The sequence below is a fragment of the Lepisosteus oculatus genome, chromosome 1 (assembly GCF_040954835.1).
Source record: "Lepisosteus oculatus isolate fLepOcu1 chromosome 1, fLepOcu1.hap2, whole genome shotgun sequence".
Lineage (NCBI taxonomy): Eukaryota > Metazoa > Chordata > Actinopteri > Semionotiformes > Lepisosteidae > Lepisosteus > Lepisosteus oculatus.
Window position 1 is genome coordinate 34967431 of NC_090696.1, and position 24620 is coordinate 34992050.

General features: G+C 38.2%; 1 protein-coding gene across 5 annotated transcripts in view; it reads left to right on the forward strand.

Moving 5' to 3' along the window:
- The window catches only part of ctbp1 (C-terminal binding protein 1), a 217088-nt gene that overhangs the window by 136782 nt on the left and 55686 nt on the right, over positions 1-24620 (forward strand). The window contains exon 1 of one of the 5 annotated variants that reach the window (XM_015344947.2): positions 24170-24375. The exons of the other annotated variants lie outside the window; for them this stretch is intronic. Coding sequence (XP_015200433.1) covers positions 24336-24375 — 40 coding nt within the window. The 5' untranslated portion in view covers positions 24170-24335. Of the gene's footprint in view, positions 1-24169; positions 24376-24620 lie in introns of those variants that run through there. 5 annotated transcript variants of the gene reach the window in all.

Below are 24620 nucleotides of genomic sequence, written 5' to 3' on the forward strand. Positions count from 1 at the left end.
CTGTGCAAGATGTGAATGTTACTTTAGCGATTATTCTTTTTTCCAAAGTGTAAAGAAACCAAATCATGATGCCAAGACATCTTTGTAAGGTTACTGAAGACTTACTTTTGTTGACTTTCCTCACTTGCCTACACACAGAGACCGCAGGGTGAGCAGCCCCTGCTGGCCCCGCTAACACTTCTTCCAGCAGTAACGTCAGCTTTCCCAGGAGGTCTCCCACCCAGGTACTGGCCAGGCTCACACCTGCTGAGCTTCAGTGGGTTGCCAGTTGTAAATTGAAGGGTAATATGGCTGCTGTCTTAAATCAAGTAGCCATGATCTGGGCCAAGCAAAAAAACTGCTTGAATCAGGCAGAACCTCTTGATCCTTCTACCTCCTCTTCCTCCTGCAACAAGACCTGGAGCTGTCTTTTCCCAGTCATCACATCCAGTTCACCTCAGATAGCTCATTCATGTGAAATTCAAGAACAGTCCTGAAGTGTTCCAGACACGTATGGGGTATGCATGTGAATTAGGATTACTTGGATGTTCATCTGAGCAAGAGAGGCCACCATACAAGATGAAAGCTGGCCCTTTCCTGATTTGTACCAACACTGCTGTCACAGTGCTTCCAAGACTGGATTATCAATGTAATCTGCAACAAAACGGAACTGCTGAGAACCGATGTGCTTCATCTTTAAAGTCGGAAACAAGAAAAAAATACTATTTCCATGCTCAGCATGCATTCTGTTCTCGATTCATCTTGCACTTCAAACCTTTTCAAAAGTTGAATGTGAATGAAGAGAAACAGGGTATTATCTTGTCACAGAATATGCACTCCTGTAAAGAAAAAGCAAAGCCTAAAAACTGATTGTTAAAACAGTTCACTACAATGCATTTGTTTAGAAATGGGTGTTGTTCAGTGGAATTTGTAATTCCATTCCCTTGAAAATGCTAGTTGTGATTAAGTTCCATTTTCAAGGCTTTCTGGTTTCTGATGATTCCAGTTCATTAATAATTCCATGCTTCATCACACTTGAATAGAACTTTTATTTTAGTTTGGAATAGTTATAGTTTTATAAAGACATATTTGGGGGAATTCTTTAGAACAGTAATAATACACATAATTATCTGGTTTAAATATTTTTTACTTTAGGAAACATTGCTGTATCAGGCTAAAGTATCTCTAAGTTCTGTACTTTGTAATATAGCAGTAACACTGGGATGCATGTTGTGCTCCATAGCTATTTAGCATTCAGTTGTTGGTCAAGGTCAGCTTGTTTTCTTTCGTTGACAAGTTGCTGAATAAGATTATGATTAATGAGTATGTGCTTCCATTTGTATGTTTGCTTGGGTCTCAATATGCAGAATATCAGATTCGTTTAGTTTTTTTTTTTTCCAGGACTCTCCTATTATACTGGTGCCTCAAAATGAACAAATTGATTGTGTTTAGAGAGGGCATGCAATCATGTGCGTACAAACCAATTTATATAAGTATCCTATAGTTCTAGCTGTGCAAAGTCACATCACTCATCAAGGGAATTCATTTACATTTTTCCTAATGCTAAGGCTTGTATCTGTACTGGAAGAAATACAAATAACAATCTTGCTGAAAATTTGAGAAATGTTTTGAATCGTTTGCACAAAATTTGGCTGTGTTGTCCTTTGCAGTATATGATAATTGGAGGTAAAATTCTCTCTGGAATCGATACTGATGAAGTACATATAAAATGTACTGGGTTTCAGAATACCTTCTTTGTGTTCACATTTGGCCGTTAAACACATAAAAATCAAGGTTAATTCCATGCTAAAAATGAGAAGAAACAGTGCTGAGTCTGACACTTGAAGAAGACTCAACAGGCGAAACTGCTGTTTCTTTCTGTTTATCACTGTGGAATTAACCTTTACTTGTTCCTTTGCTGCCAGCGCATGCTGACACAGCTGCCCACTCGAACTGCTTGAACACATATGCTTAAGCTGTAGCAATAAGGTTTGACACACATGCAACTGGTTTCCACTGAACTTTATACCTAGAGAATGTACTGCACACATAGTACGCTGCATTTTCAGTGTTTATTTTTTGTCATGTCATGTGTCCTTTGGCCAATTTAGTTTCCCATGTAAAACATAAACAGCTCTATGTTTTGTGAAACATGCAGAGTTTCTATTTTCTGTTGTGTTGTAATTGGATGAAGAGATTATTGATATTAATTTGAGGAGAGTTCAGGGAAGCAGCTTAACTGAAGCTTACACCTGTTTGCAAACACAAATCATCTTTTATATAAACAAGACAGGGGACATGGTGACACTGAAATAGTTAAAGCAGTCTTAGTAAAAACTGACTAGAAACCCTTTCCTGATTAATTGAAAAGAAAATCACACCCACAGTTAGCTTGTTCTGTACATAACTATTTCATTAGCTAAATGGCATTTTATTTATTTAAAACACCAGACCTCCCCCAAGGATATCTCTTCTGAAGTGAACACTTTTAATTATAGATGTTTTTCCATGGAAACAGACGTTGTAATTCTTGCTTGACATATGTTTCCCAAATATTTTAGGCATGTTGGTAATTTAGTTGCTGAGACCTTTTCTTAGTATACTGTAAGATTTAACAGTGTAAAACTTCACACAAGTTTTTGTCAAAGCAGTTTAAAACAGGCTGAGCGGTGGCACTTTGGCGATCTGCGCCTGTGGCTGGAATGTTGCTGGTTCAAATCCCACAGCCAGCAGAAGGAATACTACTCTGTTGGGCCCCTGAGCAAGGCCCTTAACCCCCACTGCTCCAGGGGCGCCGTATGAATGGCTGCCCCTGCGCTTTGCCTCCAAGCTTCTCTCTCTTCGTCTGTGTGCCTCATGGAGAGCAAGCTCTGGGGTATGTGAAAAGACAAATTCCTAATGCAAGAAATTTGTATATGGCTAATAAAGTGATCTCATATTTACCATACATTTTCTGTTATGTCAAGATGTTTGGACCAGCGTATAAATTCCATGTTTCTGCTGATAAAGTTTTGCTCCCTCCCTAGATAGTTGTTTGATCCAGTAATAAAATATCAATGGGAAAGTCCTCACAGACCTATATGGGCGTAGCTCACAGATGCCTGTTCCTTGTCTTTTGTTTCTTGTGTGTACCACTCTGTTCAGCCTGGTGAAGAGTTGGCACATATTGAAAACACGACTGTGAAGGAAGTAAATGGGGGTCTTTTTTCAAGCCATGTTGAACTCATTAGTACTGTAATGTGGTGTGGGCAGGGTAAATAACCACAAAGCCAAACGTCCACGGTTTCAGACCTATACTGGTGACGTCGGCTTTGGTGGTGGATCAACTTGAGTGGAACAAGGTTCATCTATGAGGGGCCTCACAGCTTTCTAAACGGATCCATTCTGCGGACGTTAATTTGAAGAAATTGCTTTATTCAGGCATCATTGAATGGATATGGCATGCTGTCAGTGTAGTAAATGTACATTCAGAATATAGGACCCAGAAAAGTCAAAATACCATCTTATCTTTACGAGTGAGTATATTGAAATTACGTAGTAATTATTCTGTATTAATTGTATACTCATGGAAGATATCCCTTAATTAACATTGAGGATTTATTGTTGCAGTTGGATAAACAAAATAAATAAAGTGTGAGCTTTTAAAAAATCTGTGGTGTTAATGCAAACACTTTTATATTCATGAGAGTACTGTTTATTATATACTACTATTCACATTGTGTTTGGTTAGACATCAATCCAATTTGAATACTCATACACGTACTCAAGCCTAGATTCTCATCAGGATGGCCAATATCTGTGGACTTCCCATATCACAAGGAAGACTAAGATAAGACTCCAGTCTATTCTGGGGCGATTTACAGTAAATTCTGGTAGCTATTTATACAAATGGGCTGACATGAACCCACAGCGTTTTAGCCACATAAGTAAAACCACTGTTCCATATTGTCCCAACAGAATATTTAACCAAATTCAGAGCTCATGAGGTGGAAATGAGCTGGGAATCCAATCAAATTTCAGTTTCTTGTTCGTAGCCCATTAGACATTCTTTTTCTCCAGTTTTTGAAAAGGTGAAGTTTGTGATTTAGAATGAGGAGTGCCACTCCATCACTCATTCTTTTGAATTACTTTACCACATGGGAAGTGACACTCAGACATTCACCATTGATTCTTAGATCTTACAAAAAAAAAAATGCCATCCTCACTTCTCAGTTAATTCATTAAAACAATGATGATTAATGTGTTGAAAAAGATCCAGCTGAAATGCGTGGAGAGCAGGAGGTGGTAGCAGGGTGATGTACTGAAAGGGTATAACAGAATTTATGGCAGACTTTCTGGTCTGTGGTGGGAATACAGCCTGCAGCAAGTGATCTGTTCTAAGACTGTGTGAATCCCTTCTCTAAACTGCATATTTGTTATTATAGATAATTCAATTATAGATAACAGCCAATCATACGGAGATAGAAAATAATGTCTACAGTATCATGAAGAGATCACATCAAAGTGTCCTGCACATGGCAGCAGGCAAGTTCGAATTTTACAATTAATAATTTTACCAAAATGTGAATTAAATTGTTGGTGATTTCAGAAGAAAAGCTAGAGTTCCCTCATTGCGTTTCCTCTGCCACATGGGTTTGAGGTGGTAAGGAGTTCACTGCTGACATGGAGATTACACAGCTTCTTTTTAAAAAAAAAGAGCTTTCATGTAGAGCGTTTCGCTTATTGAAAGATGGAAGTTTCAGAAATAAAAGACATACAGTAGCTGCATTAAAGGCACTCTTTGTTTGCAACACAGTGGCATTGTTTCTTTTAAATTCTATTAAAAAACTAGTTTTCTGATAGACTGGATTTTGTTTCTCAACAGAGTATTTGTTTCTCCTTGACATGACTCTGGCTCACTGTTCACAAGCAGGAAAACTGTCAATAATGCTTTTGGATGCAGGACCTGTTAAATGTGATAATGCTTTTATTAAATCCTGCGGTGTCTCCTTAAATCCTGTCTCCTTCCGCTTTTGTCAGGAATCACAGTAGATTTTGTGTCATAGTGCTACTGTGAAGTAGGAGTTTCTAACTGAGTTAAACATTCTACACTCAATCTGTTTCATACTATTCACAAGAATAATTAATTCAAACTAATGCCTTATCCCACGTCATTGTTGTCTTACTCTCACATGACCATTTCCACCTTCTTCACCTCATTTGTGCATTTTAATAATACCAATAAACAAGTCTGTATCAGAACATTATTAGTCGTGGTTTTATAAAGTAGTTTCTTCAGGCTCATTACAATGTTGTTAATAGGGCATGGCAGAGTTTCACTAGACTGATACATAATAAAATGTTAAACACAGGAGCCATGAATAATACAAGCAAATGAAAAATAATTTTCAGTCACAATTAGCCTTTCAGTTGAGTAATTTGTGTAAGAGTACAAAAGGAGCAAAGTGGGTATTGAACAATGATGCATTTTGTACCCCTGTGATGAACTATAATGATTGTCTGTTGTGTTTTGCCCATGCTCACTTGTATAGTTTTTATTCCTTTGTCTTAAAATGAGTTTAACGATTCTAGACTTCCCAGTCATGCAAGAGAGGTTTTTGTCACACGTCCATACTCTTTAGCTGTCTGCCTGACAGTATTTGGGATAAATTATGAGAGCATAAAGCTTCTTAAATTTCCGTTGAATAAAATTTATTCTGCTTAATGTTTCCTGAAATATGAAGCCCTTGCACTGGACTGGATAAAGCACTGCTGTCTACAGAAAGATTTCATTGAAATTGCCTAAATAGTGATTTTCTGCAAATTATTTTAGTTTTTTTTAATGATCTTATATCTTATAATGATCAATAACGCAGAATGATGATGATAAATCATCAGTATGCAGAGATTACTAGTTGTTTTTTCTAATAGAATACATTATATAGTCTCTGACACATCTGTGATATGTGATATGTTCTTAAAGCTGTGATTAGTGTCTGCGTTGAGCATCATCCATTTTGTGATGTGCATCCCTATAGTTTTGAATAAATTCACTGAAAATCTGTAGAATTATATATGTATTTTTAACACTTCAAAAGATGCTGGGTACCACAGTCTCTCTTCTTAATAATTTATCTCATTCAGTGTACAATGGTCAATAATCACTGGTTTATCCCTTTTAGATTTGTGTTGGTGTTGAATGTCTCCAGCATCTTCTGATTTTCCATGAATGCTAGGGTTTTGACAATAAATGCTTTGAGACACTTAAATGTGAAGAATAAAACGTATAATTTTAATGTAATTGCACTGAGAGTTTGATGGTGGTTTCTGCAATTTTTTTCCCCATGGCTATTCACAGCAGCAAATTGATGCCTCATGCTAAAATTGGCCAGGAGAATTAGTTTATTGGAATATAGTTCCTTCACCCTCATCACCACTGTCTCACTCCTATTTTCTGTTCTCCCATTCATGCATTCATGTCATTAAAGTACATTTCAAGTGTGACAACCGAAAGGATTAAGAGTTATGCTTGTCAGTTATTTCCCTGAAGGAGTGACACTATTCAGAGGCAGTTCACTGTAAACAATCAGAAGCAGAAGCCTGATAATTTACAGTAGCATAAAGTCTGTTCTCTCCTGTGACCGCGCTCAGTCTTCTCACCCACTGTGAGAAGCCCTGGTTTTCTGTAAAACGCATTGTGTCGTTTGCTGTATATTGGCAAATCATGCTGAGATTGCAGCCCTCTTTTGACCATTGTCATTCTTTCAGTCAATGGTCGGGCAGATTCTAGTGCAAAAGCTGTCAGTGTCTGGTTTTATTTGCCACATAAATTTCAGTTCAACTCTTAAGTTCATTGAGCAGTAACATTGCACTCGGAAATTTTGTAAGTGTTACTGCTTGGAAAATTGCAATCAATCTGCATTGAAGAAATTGAAATGTGAATACTGCTACCTGTTTTTGTCATCCAATTTTAATATAACAAAGCAAATTGTATATGATTTACCTTAAAGCACTGCTTGAGGACTGTTCATTATGATTTGACTTGATTTTTGTTTCACAAGGGAACTATTATACCTGCACAGGTTTCCTAGCTGAACTACACACTGAACCATTACATTTCCGGAACATGCTTTTTTTTATAAACTGTACTGCATAGAAAAAACTTGAGATAAAATTCTTAGTTTTTAGGTTATATGGAACACAAAGACTCATACTAAATGTGTTTGTTTTTAACTCTGTAGGACGATACAGGTGAGTAAAAAATAATTAAAAGAATGGTAGGCTGATATTACAGGACTGAATCCTTTAAATTTATAGAAAGTTAATACAGGTCATTTGGTGTCTAATTGGACTGATCATAATACTGAAACAAAGTTAACAAATTTTCACTATAATCCAGTCTACAGGAATATGATTGAGGTCCCCAGAATTGCTGCAATAGAAGGATATTTTACGCAGGATGTTTGTTTTATTCCAAACAAGATACCCCAGTGGGATACAGGAGAGGAAAAGCAAACTGCATTGTAGGACCTGATTAAATACACAAAAGGCAGTGTTGTTTTTTAGCTCCATTAATCACAGGAGAAGAAGGCAGTCAATGTCTTTACTGTTTTAGTCACAATGAATATTGACTAATCCTGAGAAACATTGTTTAACCTCTGTGAGATGTACTTAAGCCTCTTCTGATAAGGTGAGGGAAGTGTGAATTTGGTGAAGGCAAGGTGCTACATCTCAATGCCTTTGATAAATTACTTCTTAAATTTCTTGTTTATTTTATGTTTAGCGAATGCAGCATGTGTGGTGAAGGATTCATACTGTAGGATTTGTGCCATTTTAGGTCTGTTAATGTAACGTAAATCACCTTTTCATATTTATTAAAGAGTCTTTGGTTCTGTTCTGATACGAATAAGAAATAAGAATACGAATAAGAAAAAAAAGAAAGCAATCATACCACTGCCCATAAATCTTTTCAGATTGTACATCCTCAATAATAGAACTGCTATGGATTGTATGAGGCTGTTTGTTGACTGACTTTTATTTGGCCACCAAACAGAGCCTTTTCGGTTGCTAGGCATAGATGGGGAAAATATACCGATCTCCTTAATAGTTCTTAATCAATACTTTGCTCATTAGTGAGGCTTAATTTCTCATGGAAATATTAATACTTTATTGCAATCATATGCAATATGCAATCAAAAAACAGAGTGTTCCTATTTAGACATTAGAAACACTTACAGTATATGTGTATATATATAACCAGTATCCACCAATACTACAGTAAAGGTCTCCAGACCTGTTTAAGGTGTAAGGGTCCCCTGTGGCTTTGTACATCGGACTTGCAGCTGGTGACTAGCTCTTGTATCTAGATGTCTAACTCTCTTCTTTGTACCCCAAACAGATTTTTAGGAGAAATTTTCAAAAGAACGCACAATTACAAATTGATTTCAGTATACTAATTGATCAACTGGTAATTGACTGGTAGTGGGTAAATATAATTTCACAGCACTTGCCATCGTATCTTTGCTGAGAACTAGTTGAAAACACTGGTCTCGCAGTGGAAGGTTTTGCAGTGTCATTTATGCACAAGGTCGATAAAATGTGACTCACATTTAACATTCAAGGAGAATTTGATCAAAAACAGGGTTTTGGCTTTTTTGTTTCTTCAACAATATTATTAGCAATGTCTTGCTGTAGAATTTTAAACATACATTATGTTTTCCTAATCTAGATCTGTTTTGCGACAAACAGCAAATAATCGAATTAGGATGCACTGATTCACAAGAAATATAAATACTTGCCTGGAAAAAGGTTCACACTTTATACAGGTATGTGCTACTTCAGATAGAGAATGGTAAAGATACATATACTTGTAAATATTTAATAACCAAGTTGTAGTTTCAATGGACTATTTGCATTTTGCATCACAAGTTTGGGATTTTATTTCACGTACAAAATACATCGGTAAAAGCTCCAACATGTTTAAGAGCTGGGAACAAACAGTTCAAATTAATCTTATTATTATGAAGTCAGTGAAGGGTTCTGCTATGTCAATGAGGGCTTGGCTGGACCAGTACTCCAGTAGGTGTGTGGGTCACCAGGACTGGGAGCCACTGCTCTTTCCGAATGTCCTAAAAGGGTTATGTTAATAAAATCAAAAAAGAGGAGGCACTAATTATCAAGACTCGCACTAAAGCATCATAATCAATGTTCAAAACATCGTTAATGTAGAATTTTACTGTAGCCACCTTTGGCTATGAGATACCTTAAATAAAATTCAGATTACATTGGGGAGAAAAAGCATCAGCATGCATATTAATGGTGCAAAATGAGAAATGTGTAGTTTGATAAAGATTAATTCCATGGTGAGTCAACGAACATACATGATACTTGTTTGTGCTAGCTTATAGATAACATTATTGCATGCAGACACTTACACAGTATTAACGCTAGAAAAATAAAAGCCCTTTGTCAAAATTTTGTGAAATTCATAATTTAATGAAGAACATAAAAAGTCCCAAGCTTTTGGCCTTAAAACTGTTTTTGTTAAATGAGTTCAGAAGTCATAATATACTTTGAAATGGACATGATGTTCTCAGGTTTCTATAGTAACATTAGTTTGTTAGATAATTTAGGCAAACTTCAGTACAAGAGGAAGTGTTTTGACACCATTTCGTAGTCCTTAATCTTTGCTGTTACCCAGTTTAACAGGGAAACAAACTGAGTACTGCTATATGCCTATATGTTATTTATACTGTATATATTCCATTGACATCAATAGTGAAGGATTACACTATTGATGCCTACGGGAAGTACTTACAGTGGTCAAGTGTAATATGATATTAAGTGGAAAAAGTGCAATCAAAAAAGCTTCAGCCAGCAGAGATCTTTTCAGTCATTCAGGAGTTATACAATATTCAGGAAATCCCATGTACAATTTCCAAGGTTGTACAGAGGAAAATAGTTTAGTTTGAATGCTTTAAAAACAGGAACCCATGGAGCAAAGATAAAAATAAAATACAATACTGATGTTTTAATGATTGACTACACTCATAACATGGCCTCAGCAGTGGTTGTATTTATGTTAATTATGACACCAGCCCAGTCTATAAAATAAGAAAGTTGTAGGGCATCTCTGTTGAAGTCAGGTACAGTCTGTGGTGTCCTAAAATGTTTATACATTAGCTTAAAGTCAAAAGCTCATTTTATGAGAATGTCATGTTGTACTGAACAGATTCTCTTGAGGGAGAACGTGAGAACATGTTACAGATTGCCTTTAAAAATTAAGCATATAGAAGATGAAACATGATGCACTACATATTAACAACTCCTCACTGCCTGCTGTCCAAATATAAATATTATTATATATTATACATCTTCAGGCTAATTGTTCATTCTGTGCTTTATCTGCTGCTGTAAAAGCTTGACAAAGTACTGATTCACAAAAGAAGTGCAACACTTAGTACTTATGGATTGAAACAGAGGCAGCAGTGTGGAGTGGTTGTTAGTGCTCTACACTTTTAACTTTGCGTTAAAAACCTAGTTGAAACATTACTGATGTAGTGTTCAGCACAGTACTTCACTCATATTGCTTCAGTAAATGTCAGGAGAAAACGCTGGCCTCAACAAGACCTAGACATTGTTTTCCTGAAGTCTTGCCATTATAATACAAGGGCTATGGTCTTGCATTGTCCAACTGGAAGGTTAACGCCTATGGTTTGGCTTATGGAAATCATTGTTTTCATGCAGACGAGTAATTGCAGCCATTTTGCTGATGAATGGGTTATCATTCTCTTGGACTTTCTTTTGCTGTGGTCACTGTATCTCTGCAAATGATTATGCAGATAGACCACAAAGATGTGAGGGTTCTGGACAATGTGCTTTGCAGCACATTGCCTGTCCCTCATAGGATGGCATCCTGATTTCTCCATACTAGTTTGCTGGCTGCACTCCAGGCCGTTTCTCTTAGACTGCCTTCATTGCTCAGGCCAGGCATGACTGTATCTTTAGTTGTTGTAAAATCTTGTGGCTTGAGTTCAGTATTTTGTTATCTTGAGAAAAAATGTTTCTCAGCGAATCATCCAATATAGCTGCTCGCTATTTCACATGTAAATAACATATAACTAATATACTGTTGCATTTTTATTCTGCATCGGTATACATGTATTATTGGCCGTGAGCAAAAACCATATCTAAGTTTGTCAGAGCTTACTTGGGACCTAGAATAAAACTAAATCCTTATATAGTATCAGTTTAAACTTTGAGTTTGAAAGGCAAGTGGTGGTATTCAGTGCGTTGTGATGAAAGCACAACATTCTGTAAGTGCTTTGTTTATTTACTCTAATTACTTGTTGAGCTAGGGCTTTCACAGCCCTAGTTTTCAGATAAAATGGCACCAACAGGGCCTTGCAAGGTCTGTGTTTGACTTTAAATTTGCTATTGTGCACCTTTACAAAAAGAGCTGTATAGTAACACAATAATAGAATCTAATAAAGCCACCAAGCTGTACTATTATAAACACCCCCTCTAGCACAAAGGGATGCTGTAATTACTGACTCAAATGTTATAGCGTTAAATATGCAATGGTTCTATATAACTCATTCTGTGGGCAAGATGTTACACTGAGGGCCATTCTGTTTCAAAGAATAGGATGGGGTGTTTCTATACCCCGGAGTCCAGGCTAAATCCCACTTCACATTAAAATACCAGTTCCACAGCCATCTTCCTTCTTCATTTTAATGCCCCTAATTTTTTTATGGGCCCTATAAATTTGGATGTGATACCTCTGGACATCAAACGGGGTGCCTCCATCTGATAGGCTGTGAATAGTATCTGCATAAATACACACAGTTTAGAAGAGGAGAATCAATTGGTGCACTACACAAGTTTTTAATTGCAAGATTATACAGCCTTTCAGAACTCATACGAAATTTACATTTATATTGCATTTAGGTGCACACTGGGTGTCAAAAATCTGGGTTCATCTCAATTGTAGAAGAGAATGGTGTGGCACCCCTTTTGTCTGTGCCTGTGAAGCAAATAAAAAGAAAGGGTAACAAAGCCTGCACTTCAGGGGAAGAATTCAGAGCAAATATTCCAACTCAGTGATGCCATTGCTGATGTGTTAAAATACCTTTTTAAGGAGAAGACGGTATTATCACAAACAACACTGCAATAAAAGAAATAGCCGAGACCTAAAGGTTTATTTAAATATGCCTTTTAGAGTACAATAAAAGCAGACCCCATTTTGCAAATCTGTGTAAGGAATGAACTATGTCTTTAGGCCTGGTGGATTCCACTTAGCTTCGGAAATCAAAGTAAATTAGATGGTCTGATCTGTTAATGGAAGATACTTTCTTCCTTTTGAAATGTTATTTGGGAGCAGAGTGTTGATATTTAATCATGTTACACAAAGTATTCAGAGTCAAGAAGCCTCTTGTTCACCACTGCCAGACACCTGCATGGTCACCAGAGAGCCCGGGCTGCTTGGCTGGGATTGATGACCATTGAATAACAATTGTGAATTAACGACCTAAAGCAGAAGTTTTCAACCCTTTATGACTGGTGGGGTCCCTCTCATTAAGGACTCTCATTCTACACATTAAAGTCTGTGTTATTTATAAATAATTGTATTAATTTGAAATATTAAAAGCAGTGCAGCGGAGCCCTGTTTATTGCTGTCATAGCAGGTCCCCTGATTTTAAGTACTGCTGGGACAGGGTGTGAAAAGTTTCCCTTTGTTTCTGAAGGTCCCCTAGACTGTTGTTGAGAACCCACAGGGGTTCCCAGATCTGTGGTTGAAAACCGTTGCTCTAAAACTTGCTCAGAGAATGACCACTGAAGCAAGCCTCTTTGCTGTCTGTCACTGTGTGCAGTCAGATGTAGGTTGCTGTATTCCATCCGCCTACCCATTTTCTAACCACTTCTTCCAGTTCAGGGTCATGGGGGAGCTGGAGTCTATCCCAGCAAGCAAGGTGGCACAAGATGGGAGACACAACAGTCTCATCACAGGGCAGACACACACTCACACCAGGGCCAATTTTCCCAGAAGCCAATTAACCCACCACTATGTGGTGGACTCTGGGACAAAACCAGATTGCTCAGAGGGAAACCATAGGAACTCAGGGAGAACATACTTATATAGAGCAGAAAAGGAACAAATCTCCAAGAAATTCAGTATATTGTATCATTCCACGCAAATGCTAACTGTATACAACTGATGGTGTTACAGTGTATCACATGGTTCCATGTCCTATTAATTCACTTTACATGGGTGATTCCATTTCTTTGTCCTCTACTTATACCATTCACAGCCTAGTGCAGTGCCACAGTCACCCTCTACATTTGTTTGCGATGATTTTTAAATGTGAATATTGTGGATTCCATTGGATCACTGTAACTGTAATTATGCAAGAGAAAATGGGGACCTTCACTTTCAGTAACACCACTGTTCCTGTTAAATAAACTGTGACATTGCTTTCTAACTTTGTGTTGTAGTACATTAAGAAAAAGTGATTAGTCTTGGAAATAGCAGTGCCTTCAAACTGTGGATTCTGTGGTTAGCTATTACCTCTTGGGGGGAGTACCCTACTGTTAGATTGACAGAATTTGAATTGGCGATCAACTTTGTGTACTCTGTCTGACTCAGACTTCTGTCATTGACTATCTACCCATACTGTCTTTTCATCTTCTTTTCACTCTTTCTAATGTCTTTCTATTGTACAGCAGATGATCATATCCCTAACCATTCTTTGCTCAAATCATGTCTTGTTTATGTTAATATCTTAACTGGTCTGTAAAAAAGTAAATAAAAATAAAAATGTTTTTGACTCCCAAGTATCTCAGAACTGCCACCTAGTGGGTAGATGGAGAAAATGGTAATAGCTAAAGAAACAAAAAGTTGTCTCTGTGTTCACTAAAAATAAAAACCACAGAGTATGAAAAACCATGTGTTTAGTCTATCAAACCGAGTAGTTTCTTCCTTTAGTTTCAGAGTATGAATTCTCTTGACCAGTGTATCTCGGTCTGTGTTGTCATGACCATGGTTTATTGTCTTACCTTCACAAAATATTTGCAGATGGATTTAGAAATCTATAAAAATATCTAAAAACATTAAATAAAGGGAGTAATATACACTTTTCCCTTTTAGAGCTGTAGCAATTCCTATTAAAAAAATGGATGGTGGAGCAGTGTTCAGTGATGTATGAGGTTAACTTAAAGGACACAGAAGTTCAATCAGGGTTACTTATTGCTTTTTTTTTAAACCCCGAAAGGACAAACATTTCGCTAATGCTCCACAAGCAAGGAAAAATCAAGTTGCTTTGTAAAGAGAAGGGACCTTGAGACATAATTGGGTCTGCTTTTCTTTGGGGAGCAAAACCTGCATCCCTTATAAAAGACACTGCCAACTGATGACAGATTCCTGCCACAGTAACCTGTGGGATGATATCTTGGGCTATTTTTAGCTCTACAAATGGATGGTGGCTGAATTTAAAGAAGCTGTGGTGTTCCAAGTGTTATTTATTTTCAATCTTTCTTTTCTTCTTTCCAAGGATATTTTCAACATGTAAAAGTCTTTATTTTGGACCCGACCAAAATGGGTGCTTTGTCGTCGGGGCAGAATTCCTGAAATTGCACGTCTTGTTGCTGAGGAAATCTTTCTGTAACTCATCTTCTGATCAAGGTTTCGTATTGAGCTTGAGTGTAGAGAGACTTGGAATATCACCCTGCAACTCACACCTGGCAACCCTCAGCAGCTGTGAGTCTGGTCAGTACCTGGATGGGAGACCTCCTGGGAAAAACTAAGGTTGCTACTGGAAGAGGTGTTAGTGGGGCCAGCAGGGGGCTCTCACCCTGCGGTCTGTGTGGGTCCTAATACCCCAGTATAGTGACGGGAACACTATACTGTAAAAAGGGGCCATCCTTTGGATGAGACGTAAAACCGAAGTCCTGACTCTCTGTGGTCATTAAAAATCCCAGGGTGTTTCTCGAAAAAAAGAGTAGGCGTGTTACCCTGGCGTCCTGGCCAAATCATGGCCTCCTAATAATCGACATCTATGAATTGGCTTCATTACTCTGTTCTCCTTCCCACCAATTGCTGATGTGTGGTGAGTGTTCTGGCGCGCTATGGTTGCCGCCGCATCATCCAGGTGGGGCTGCACATTGTTGGTGGTGGAGAAGAGTCCCCATTACCTGTAAAGCACTTTGAGTGGAGTGTCCCAAAAAGCGCTATATAAGTGCAAGCAATTATTAATTATTATAGCAATTAATTGCTCACGAACACGGTGAAATATCAGTATACACTGGTTAGAGGAACTGGGCAGATTAGTACATGGATGAAATCCTTCACCCTTTATTTTGTGAGTTTCTGTAAAGAATGCTGTTAACATATCTAAGATATCAAATATTCTTAATACGAGTGTTGATTCAGTTGTTCCTTGTACAGTACCGTAAAAACGGGCTGTCTCTAAAGTCTTGGGAATTAAGCCCAGTTTTCTCATGTACAGCTGGGAGGGGCGGGAGTAGAATCCTGCTGTAGAGAGCCCGTTCCAAGAGGAAAGAAAACAAATGTCCCTACGGCTAGAGATACCTTCAGGGAATTGAAGGAATATAAACTGAGCATGTTCAGCTGTCTCTGCCTTATCAAATGGAAGCCAAGGACTTCCAGGATGTTGCAGTGCCGCTGTGAAAGTACAGTAATTGACACAGAAATCCGGGACACCAGAGAACTCTGAGGACAGTGAAAATCAAACCTGAAATGTGCTAAACTGTACACAAAGCCACTACAACAAGCAGTAGGTATTCAGTTGCTGTTTTTTATTATTGACATATCCCAAGATTAGATTTCATTAAAATAATTAAATGCACCGTGTGTGTTGTACATTGGAAACTAGGTAGGTTAAGCAAAATTTTGTAAAAATAATTTTGTTCTAAAATTTCCCATTGGCCCTTACCAATCATGGCCTCCTAATAATCCCCATCTATGAATTGGCTACATTACTCTGCTCTCCTCCTCACTGATTTTACTTGTCTCTCTTTTGTGGGTGATAAAATAGAAGTTTGAAGACATTGATCAGGAAAGCTGACTCATCCTGTGCTCAGTCCTTCCCAAGTGACGGGGGGGGGGGGTAGTTACCAGCTGGGTTTACTCAGGAGTGAAATCCCACAGAAGTCCCTCAGGAACCCACTTGTCTGCCTCAGCACCCCTAATAAGGAGCTGTTCCCGTCATTGTGCTGTCAGTGGGGGACGAAACGGGGGGAAATCTCAGAACTGTACGAAGTACAGCTTCTGCGTTGATTCGGCTGATTTAGCCCATCAGTGTGTGGATGCAGGTGCAGAACGGTGAAGTCCCACACAAAATACCCATGAAACTTCCCCTTCTACATCTGATTGTTCACAGCAAACACAAAGAAATGTGGTCTTTTGTTGAACTGCTACACTATAAAAAGAGCAGCAAAGTGGTTTAATGAGGTGTGTGACGGCTCAATTCGGAATGCGATCGAAAAAAGTTAGGCCAAAAAAGAGTGAGAGCTTTAGCAGAAAAAGTCAGATTTCAGCTTCCACTTGAATTTGAATAGGGATTTTTTTTAAAATACTTGTCTCAAAATAGCCCAAACTAATGCAGCATAACAATTTACAAGCGCTGTTTATGCTCTTCAAATGATATGCTTTCTATAAGAAGATAAACAGTTTTGAAGAGGAAATTGTGAGAAAAAATAACTAAAAACATATCACGTAGGCTAACCTAATGTCAGTTTTCAAGAATGAAGACTTATCACCACTATGTATTTTGTCCATTGCGAATATTAAAGAAAGGATGAAATATACAGTATGGAGGGGGCATATCTTTACTGCCACATTTTTTTCCAGGTCAAATTCTCAGGCAAGTTCACTAAATACCTGTGTATATTTTGAAAGGCAAACAATTCTTTCATCAGATCGATATGAAATATTTTGTACCTATGCTGTATCGCACTGCCCAAGTAAGTGTCCTGTGCCATTTATTCTCACGGGACTCAGTAAATATTAATTTTACTACAATAGTTAATTTGGTTAAATCAGCAGCTCCTGGATATTTCTTTAATTTCTCACTTTATTTACAAACTGTCAAAGCAGCTTATTAACAGGTATCTAAGCAGGGGGCAGGGGCATTATCTGTATTTTTAAGTCTTTTGTTATTCATTTGTTTAATATTTCCTTTGCTTCTTTTATTGTTAATCAAGTGGGTCTCCCATTGAGGTTTTAATTATGAGATCTCTCTTCATAGCCGACGATGCCTTGTTTCTCTTTTCCCTGGGTAGAATTGAAAATGTTATTAACAGTTACTGTAATTTGAATGTGACCTTTTCAGAAATCTAGAAAGGAGTGCGGGGGATGGCATGTGAAGATCCATTTGTTTCTCATTATCGGTGCTGCTAAAAAAATAAGAATCAGAGAAGCTGTGAGTGTCTCTTCTGAGCTTGTTTGGGTTACTGATGTGGTGTGAAAGAGAAGAAGATGGCTAAATACAGACCATTATGCTTCTTTTATTGCCATTGAAGGCAGGAATTATAAGAAGTGTAAACATTGGAATATTTTGTTCAATTGGAAGACTTGTTTCTTGTTGAGGCTATGTTGAAGCTGCATGAACCCAGGTGTCACACGTAATGGCTCATTTTAATTCTTATACCTGGCATACCTAGTCTGTAGCTGATCTTTTGATGTTGCCAGAACATCAGATAATTAAAATGAGTGTTTGTTAGGTTTTATTCCTAAAACACTGGAATCTCGCAGAAGAGAATAATATTTTTGATATTAAGTCTTAGATAAGTCTTAGTCAACAGACATCCAATACTAAATTTGAGAAATCCGTACCTCAGTCATTTCTGAAGTGATCTTGATACATTGTGGGTTTGTTCTGCATGTCTGCAGAAATCTGCATGAGGTTATTGCTTACTGATGCAATGTGTGAGTTCTCATTTTCAACTAATGATGCATCATTGCCAAGTGGTGGATAGCCCGTCTTCGGCATTAATGGTCTTGATTGTGTTTTGTTGTTTTGCAGTTTACCATATAAAGCTGGGCTAGATCTTTGCAACCTGCACACCAGCTCTAGAAGTGGCCACAACACAGCAGGAGTCTTAATCTGCTGTACTTGAAAAAAGAGGGGGATGCAGATGTGTGGTTTTGATGTGAATTAGTCTTAAACCAGTTCAATAGAAGGAGTCAACAGGAAATCATATGTAGTCAGCTTTGCTTTTTGATCTCTAAGAATTATTTTGATCCTGTCCATAATCTTTACAGTACAGTTGGTTTTTAGCGTCTTCTAAGCAGTGCAGATCTCTGTGAATGCGCAATAATAAAGTTAACAGTAATTGTCAAAAGCACAGCAGTATAAAGTAGTGGTTAGGCTTCTGAGCTTGTGACTAGAAGGTGCTAAGTTTAAATGCCAGGTGAGACACTGCTGATGTTATCTCAGCAGTGAGATATCCATCGCTACCATCATTATGCCTGTTTGCAGTCATTGTGGGGTATGAAAGGAAGTAAACCACTTAGTCAAAATATAGACTGTATAACATATTGCCAGGGCTATCCAGCTTTTACAAGAAAAATAATCTTCCCAATAAACAATGAGGAGTAAAGGAATATACTGTATATAAGTGTATGTATCACAACACAACATGTAGAAGTGAATTCCAAGCTGAAAAGCAAAGTAATGTTGAGCTGTGGAGCCTTTTTCAGGTGTGTGGAGGAGAGAGGACAAAAAGAGCAGGAACATGAGGGCAGGGAGTGGGGTAAGAAAGTAAAGGTGGGAAGAGGGGCAAAAAGAGATGGAGGTCTGGTTGTGGAAAGCAGCAGATTGTGAAGGAATGGAGAGTTGATTGTAGAGGGAATGTGAGGATTGAGTGCAATGATCATTTTGACTTTTGTCTTTTCTGGTAAAGAGTCTTTGAATCTGTGTGAATTGAAAAGACACAGCAGTTGTGAGGTAAAAAAAAAAGTGTACTGTTGGCTTGGGGAGTTCTTTGAGCCTCATTTCTCGGATTGTTTCATTGAAAAAGCAGAGCAGAATTCTCCTAGTGTTACAGGAAGGCAGAGCACTTTCTGCAAGAAATGCAATAGATGAGATTGCAGGATGGGAAGGATCCTCTTTCGGTGATCATGAAATGGTCATGTGTACTGTAAATGTGCTGCTGGATGTGATCAGAAGCTTCTGTTGCAGAGAAACCTGTCTGTGGACGTCTCGGGAACTGTGGACAAGAAGGCTGTGTAGATTTTATTTGGTCAGCGGTACTGTATGGGATGATTGGTGGGTCTAAAAAGGTTAGATTTGAAGGGTCATTCCGTAGAATGCAGAAACTTTATTTGATTTGACTATTTTATTTTTCATCATGCAGTTAAACCCTACATGCTGATACTCTATACTCTAACCTATAAATCACAAATACTGCATGTGTATCAGACGGGACTGTAAAAGGATACTTTATAGCAAAATGAAAAAGCCTGTTGTGCAGTCGGGATCCGGTATGCAGTTACACCCCAGGGGAAATATTAAATATAGATTATTTTCAAAAATTCCAAAAATGGGTAAATCAGAAACAGATTCATTTTAAAACATCTCCATCTTTTGAAAGACGTATTCTTATTCTATTGTTGCTATAAAGAAAAAGTGCTTAAGCTTAATCAAATGTGGAAAAACACTGTATTTTCCGTAAATGATTTTGATACAGTATACGTATGTTGCATTAAATATTCATTCATCATGAGTAAAACTTCTAAGGCAAGCTTCCATCCATAGATTTTAGCCACTTCGTCCTGATAAGGGCCATAGCAACCCAGAGTCTATTCTGGGTGTGCTTTTTGGGTTTTTGTCAATATCAGGGAAAAAAATCTGAAATTAAATTAAATATTTTAACTGACTGAGGTGTGTTACGGCATAATGTCTTTTGGATTTGAGTGTCCTGAGCTGCCAGTGATATCTCTTTGTGTTGTGCATTAGAAGTTGGCCAGTCTGGCAGGCAGTGCACACAGCACATTAGACATGCTGCAGTGTGCACCAGAAGGGGGCTTTTCACTGCGGCACTGCCATTTCAATAGCTAGTGCTGCACCCCGGCTCAGAAAAACCAATAGGCTGTGTCCTCCCCTTTGAAAGTGTCAAAGTGGATTAATCTAGGCAACAGGTTTGCGTCTTGCACAACCTACTATGTCAAACTACTGATGTGTCAGGTTAAATCCTGTAGATGGTCAGTTTCAGTGGGGATTTTCCTGGATTTACTGTCCTTTCATGCTCACTGAATATTCCTTAATAATCACAGCTGCAAGAGATTTTTCCCAAAAAAATAGTTTCAGTGAAGACAGATTTGTGGAGCTACCACGAGGGAGGTTGTTTACCTGGGGGGGTGAAGAAATCTTTGGGCGTTGTTATTCTCAGATTAGCTGTAAATGTTCGTTTTGAGTAACAGAGCAGAAGCGACACGCTGGTGTCTTCATCCGAGGTTCCAGACAGTGACATTTCAGAATTTCTCTGCTCACAAAATTGGCAGAAATGGTGAATGTTGAGTGAATGTTTTGTCCATTTTTTTCCTGGTCAGTTTAGTGGGCACAGGTTTTTTCTCTGTAGTGAGACAGTACATCCTTTCCGTGCTGAACCCCAGTGGTAGTTGACGTTTATCAAAGCCATTCTACAATAGCTATAATGATGGGCATTTACTGTAGATAGCTCCATAGATTCTGTATCTGCCAGGTGCAGTTCTTCTTGAATATTATAAGGACAGTTAAATTATTTAAAAATCACACTTATGAAAGAGTACAAGCTGTGATAAAGGTTATAATTTTATTATTAATATTATTACTGTTATTATGTGTATTCATAAATTTACCTATGCCTTTTTCTAATACATCCTCAGTATGTACAGTAGATTGTATTTTTGTATACTGTATATCCAATCTGGAGGACAGCCCTCATTGTACCTGCTGTTGGTTTAATTAAGTTAAAGAGGACAGACTGTAATTTGTGCTGGCAAGACCACACCAGGCTAAAGGTTTTTAATTAAGTCCCTACGAAAGGGATCTCTTGCTTGAATTATAATCATCATGACCTTTCTGTTCAAGGATGGGTGTAGGATCTGTTCAGATTCAAAGATTGGCTTGTTAGCCTGCCTTTGCAAAGGTCTTTAAACAGAGTTTAATATAAAAATGGCCTGCATCTGTGTTAAATTTAGTAGCATTTCAACTATACTGGATCTGAGTGAAGATGTGTAAGAGGCTACATGAGAGTGAAATGTCACTTTGTTTGTGAAACAAAGGATTTGGCTGCAGAGCTGGTGAGAGGATATTGAGAACAATTACATGTCTTATTGGAGGCTATTAGTTCACATTTAATTGGCACGTACTTCTTGGGTTGTCTTTGTTTTCTAGTTTCATAGAAAAAAATTGACATAATTGCTGTATTATTTTAAGAATGTGAAGCATGGTCTCATACTAAAAGGCAAACTGGTACTGCCTCCATTCAGTGGTACAGTGCGATAAACATACAGTATCATTATAATATAAAGCAGTGTTGACAGACTGCTTTTTCTACCCGGAGAGACCATGCTGAATTAAGGCCATAAAAACGTTAAGAGCTTTTCCATCTCCACAGAAAACAAAAAATGAAGAGACCAGGTGTCGAAGAAGGGGAACTTCGGGGTCTTTTTTTGTCTTTTTATCTGTGGGGATTTGGGTTATCTAGCAGAAGCCAAAGAAGAAGTAACTTTCAGAGTCTCTGCCTGTCACCCAGTCGCTTGTTGGGCATGATAAAAAAACATTAACCTTCAAGACTTCCATGAACACAATATTGGATGCTGTGATATGTGGTTTCTGGGGGTTTCTATGCCTGCATCATTTAGACACATGGCTCTTCTGTCCAATGTGCCATTCGATATCAAAGAAGTAGGAGTATATTAATTTTTAATACATGATATTTCTGTACAAGTCGGTTGATGCAGTATTGGTGGAACATGTCTTCTGCACTGGTAACAAACTCGTTGTTTTGACAGAATTTTTGTTCAGGTTAGTAGGTTCAGGTGTTATAATGAGCTATGGATGACGAAAATATCGTTCAACAAGCCTATTAACACAGTCTTTCAGCAGCACCAACGAATGTGAAAAGAAAGCAAAAATTTCAAGCAGAATGAGACATCTTATAAAACTGTCAAAAAATAATTGCTAAAGGTCTTTCTTTTGAGGAAGGGTAACAGACAAGGAAAATATGTAAGGATTAGACTAGGGATTTAGCCAGAATCATACATTTTATGCAAGTACAGTAAAAGCACAACTCACGACATTAACTCACAACAGCCAAATAAAATGTTATTCTTGTTTATGGATGTTCATGCAGGGTGTATAAAATGTTTCCTAGTGCTTAGTGTTTACTGAGCTGAATTTTAATATGCCTATCACTAAATTAATATATCTTTGTGTGAAAACGTATTACAATATGAAATATTGGTTTTGTTTTTATTTTTAGAGTTTTCTGAATCGGGTACTGCTGTGTATTAAACAACCTCCACACTGATTGATATGTGAGTTATGCTGTTAGTGCCAAATTCTAGTGAATATCCTAGACATTTGAACAGTTTTGAACCAACATGTTAATTTTGGAAGCAAGCATTGTGAAGTGCTTGTTAGTGTTAGATGTAAATTGCTGTCCATTACCCAGCTAGCTGCCTCAAGCAAGAAGACAGTACAGGGCCCAAACGCGATCTTACCACAGATGCAGTGAATAGGTTGTTTGCTGTCGTTGTGGCATCTGCAGAGTGCTTGTGGACTTCTGCCGTATAAGCAGTTTGCGCCGTAGCAGCCGAGTGGAGTGACTCCTGTGATCTATTCATCTTGTGGTGTTTCTCAGTGCCTAATGTAAAGCATCCGTGAGCAGAAGCTGGGAAATTACCTGTTCAGCGGTGAGTTTCTGCTGCTGTATTGATCAGCAGAGAAAAGACAAAATAATTAACATTGAGTTGCCGAACAAGCAGTAAGGCTCTGTTTTGTTCTTCCAAATATTGATTTGGGGAGGCTTAACTATATGTCTTGGTGAATTCCAGTTGGATTGAATGGTGCAGGGGATTCATTTCTGAAAGGGTAGAATATTACTGGATTGATCGGTGCTTTCCCGAGTTATCTGTGTTATGTGACTGTCTCTACTGTAATATTATACAAGTACAGTGAAATAGCTGCAGTGAGTAACGACTTTTCAAGGGCGGGTTAGCATGACAGCATTGGTGCATTTTCATTTCCAATTCCTAAACGACATACAGTACAGATGTAGCAGGATGGTAGAAGGCAAGTCTAGCTTTTTAAAGAAGTTACAATAAGTGCACTGCTCCTCTACTGACCTTCCTACCCCGTGTGCCAGTTAAGTTTACAGCTGGTCACAGGAAGTCCAAAGTCTGCCCAGTCTGTTACAATTAAGGTAGGCTTGCATGGTGTTTGTTTTGTAGCAGTCATAAATATGTGAGGACAGATGAGTGCAGGAAGTTACAAAGGAGAATGTTCCAAAAGAAGTACTCTGCTTTATACTGAGAGAAGGGTTTTGCATCGCCATTGAACTTTGTTTCTAACACAGTCGGTAGTTTATCAGTAACTTGCGTGCGATGTAAAGCACTGTGTAAAATCTTTCATTGTTACTGCCGCAGCCATGAACTTTAAAGTGATGCTTTGTAACATTTAGAAAGTGTTGGAATCAGTGCATTTTTTCTCCCTTTTAAGAAGACATAAACTTCTACAGCTCTAATCCAGCTCAGCCCACTTTTTCTCTACTGTGAAAATGGAAACACATTTTTAAAAAGCCACACACAATAATTTTAAAAGGACAAACTGCATACATGTGCAAAAAAAAAAAACATAAAATACTAATCTGGCCTTGAGATTTTAGGCCCATATTTACCAAATTGAATTTCTTATCCCTCTAATGGTTTTAATTTTTTTTGTGCAATGTGGCTTTGTGGGATTAATGTACATCGCTGCCATCTGCCAGCCTCCCAACACCTCCCCCTTCCCTTTTCTGTTTTCTTTAACCATATGCTTTGAAAGCTCAAGTTTTTCTCGATTGCATTCTCCTCTGCCTCCCCTCTCACAGCTATTTTTCGTGTAGCCTCCTTTCTGAAAACAAAAGATCAATTTTGTGTGGCCTAAGCTCCACCCTAAGCCTCTCCCTCTTTCTCTCTCTCTCTCCGTCTCTCTCTTAGGCAGTGACACTTGGGTTTTCTGTGTGCGAGAGTGAAAGAGAGAGAGAGTCTGCTTGAGTGTGTGTGCGCTACTTTAGGGTGAAAAAAAAATTGAAGTGGCCGCCATATGCCAAGGATTTTTGTTAATGTCTTGCTGAAGTGCCGTATTCTTAAGGGGGAAAAGAAGAACACCTAGATGGGAAGCTCTCATTTGCTGAACAAAGGCTTGCCTTTAGGTAAACATTTTCACTTTTATTTTTGCATGGGCCGTGCGAGAAGGTTATATTGGCATGCACACAGTTATCTGTGCGTACATGGTGTTCCTGCTTCCCCCTTCCCCCACCCCCCATCCCCAAAACCTCTCTGTCTCACTCTCGCTCTATCTCCGTGATCTTTCCCTCATGCACAGATTCAGGCACATTGATCGGAGCGCCTGCGTTCTTCCGCGTTGCCTTTTGCAGTGTGCTTTGTACAGTGTGGG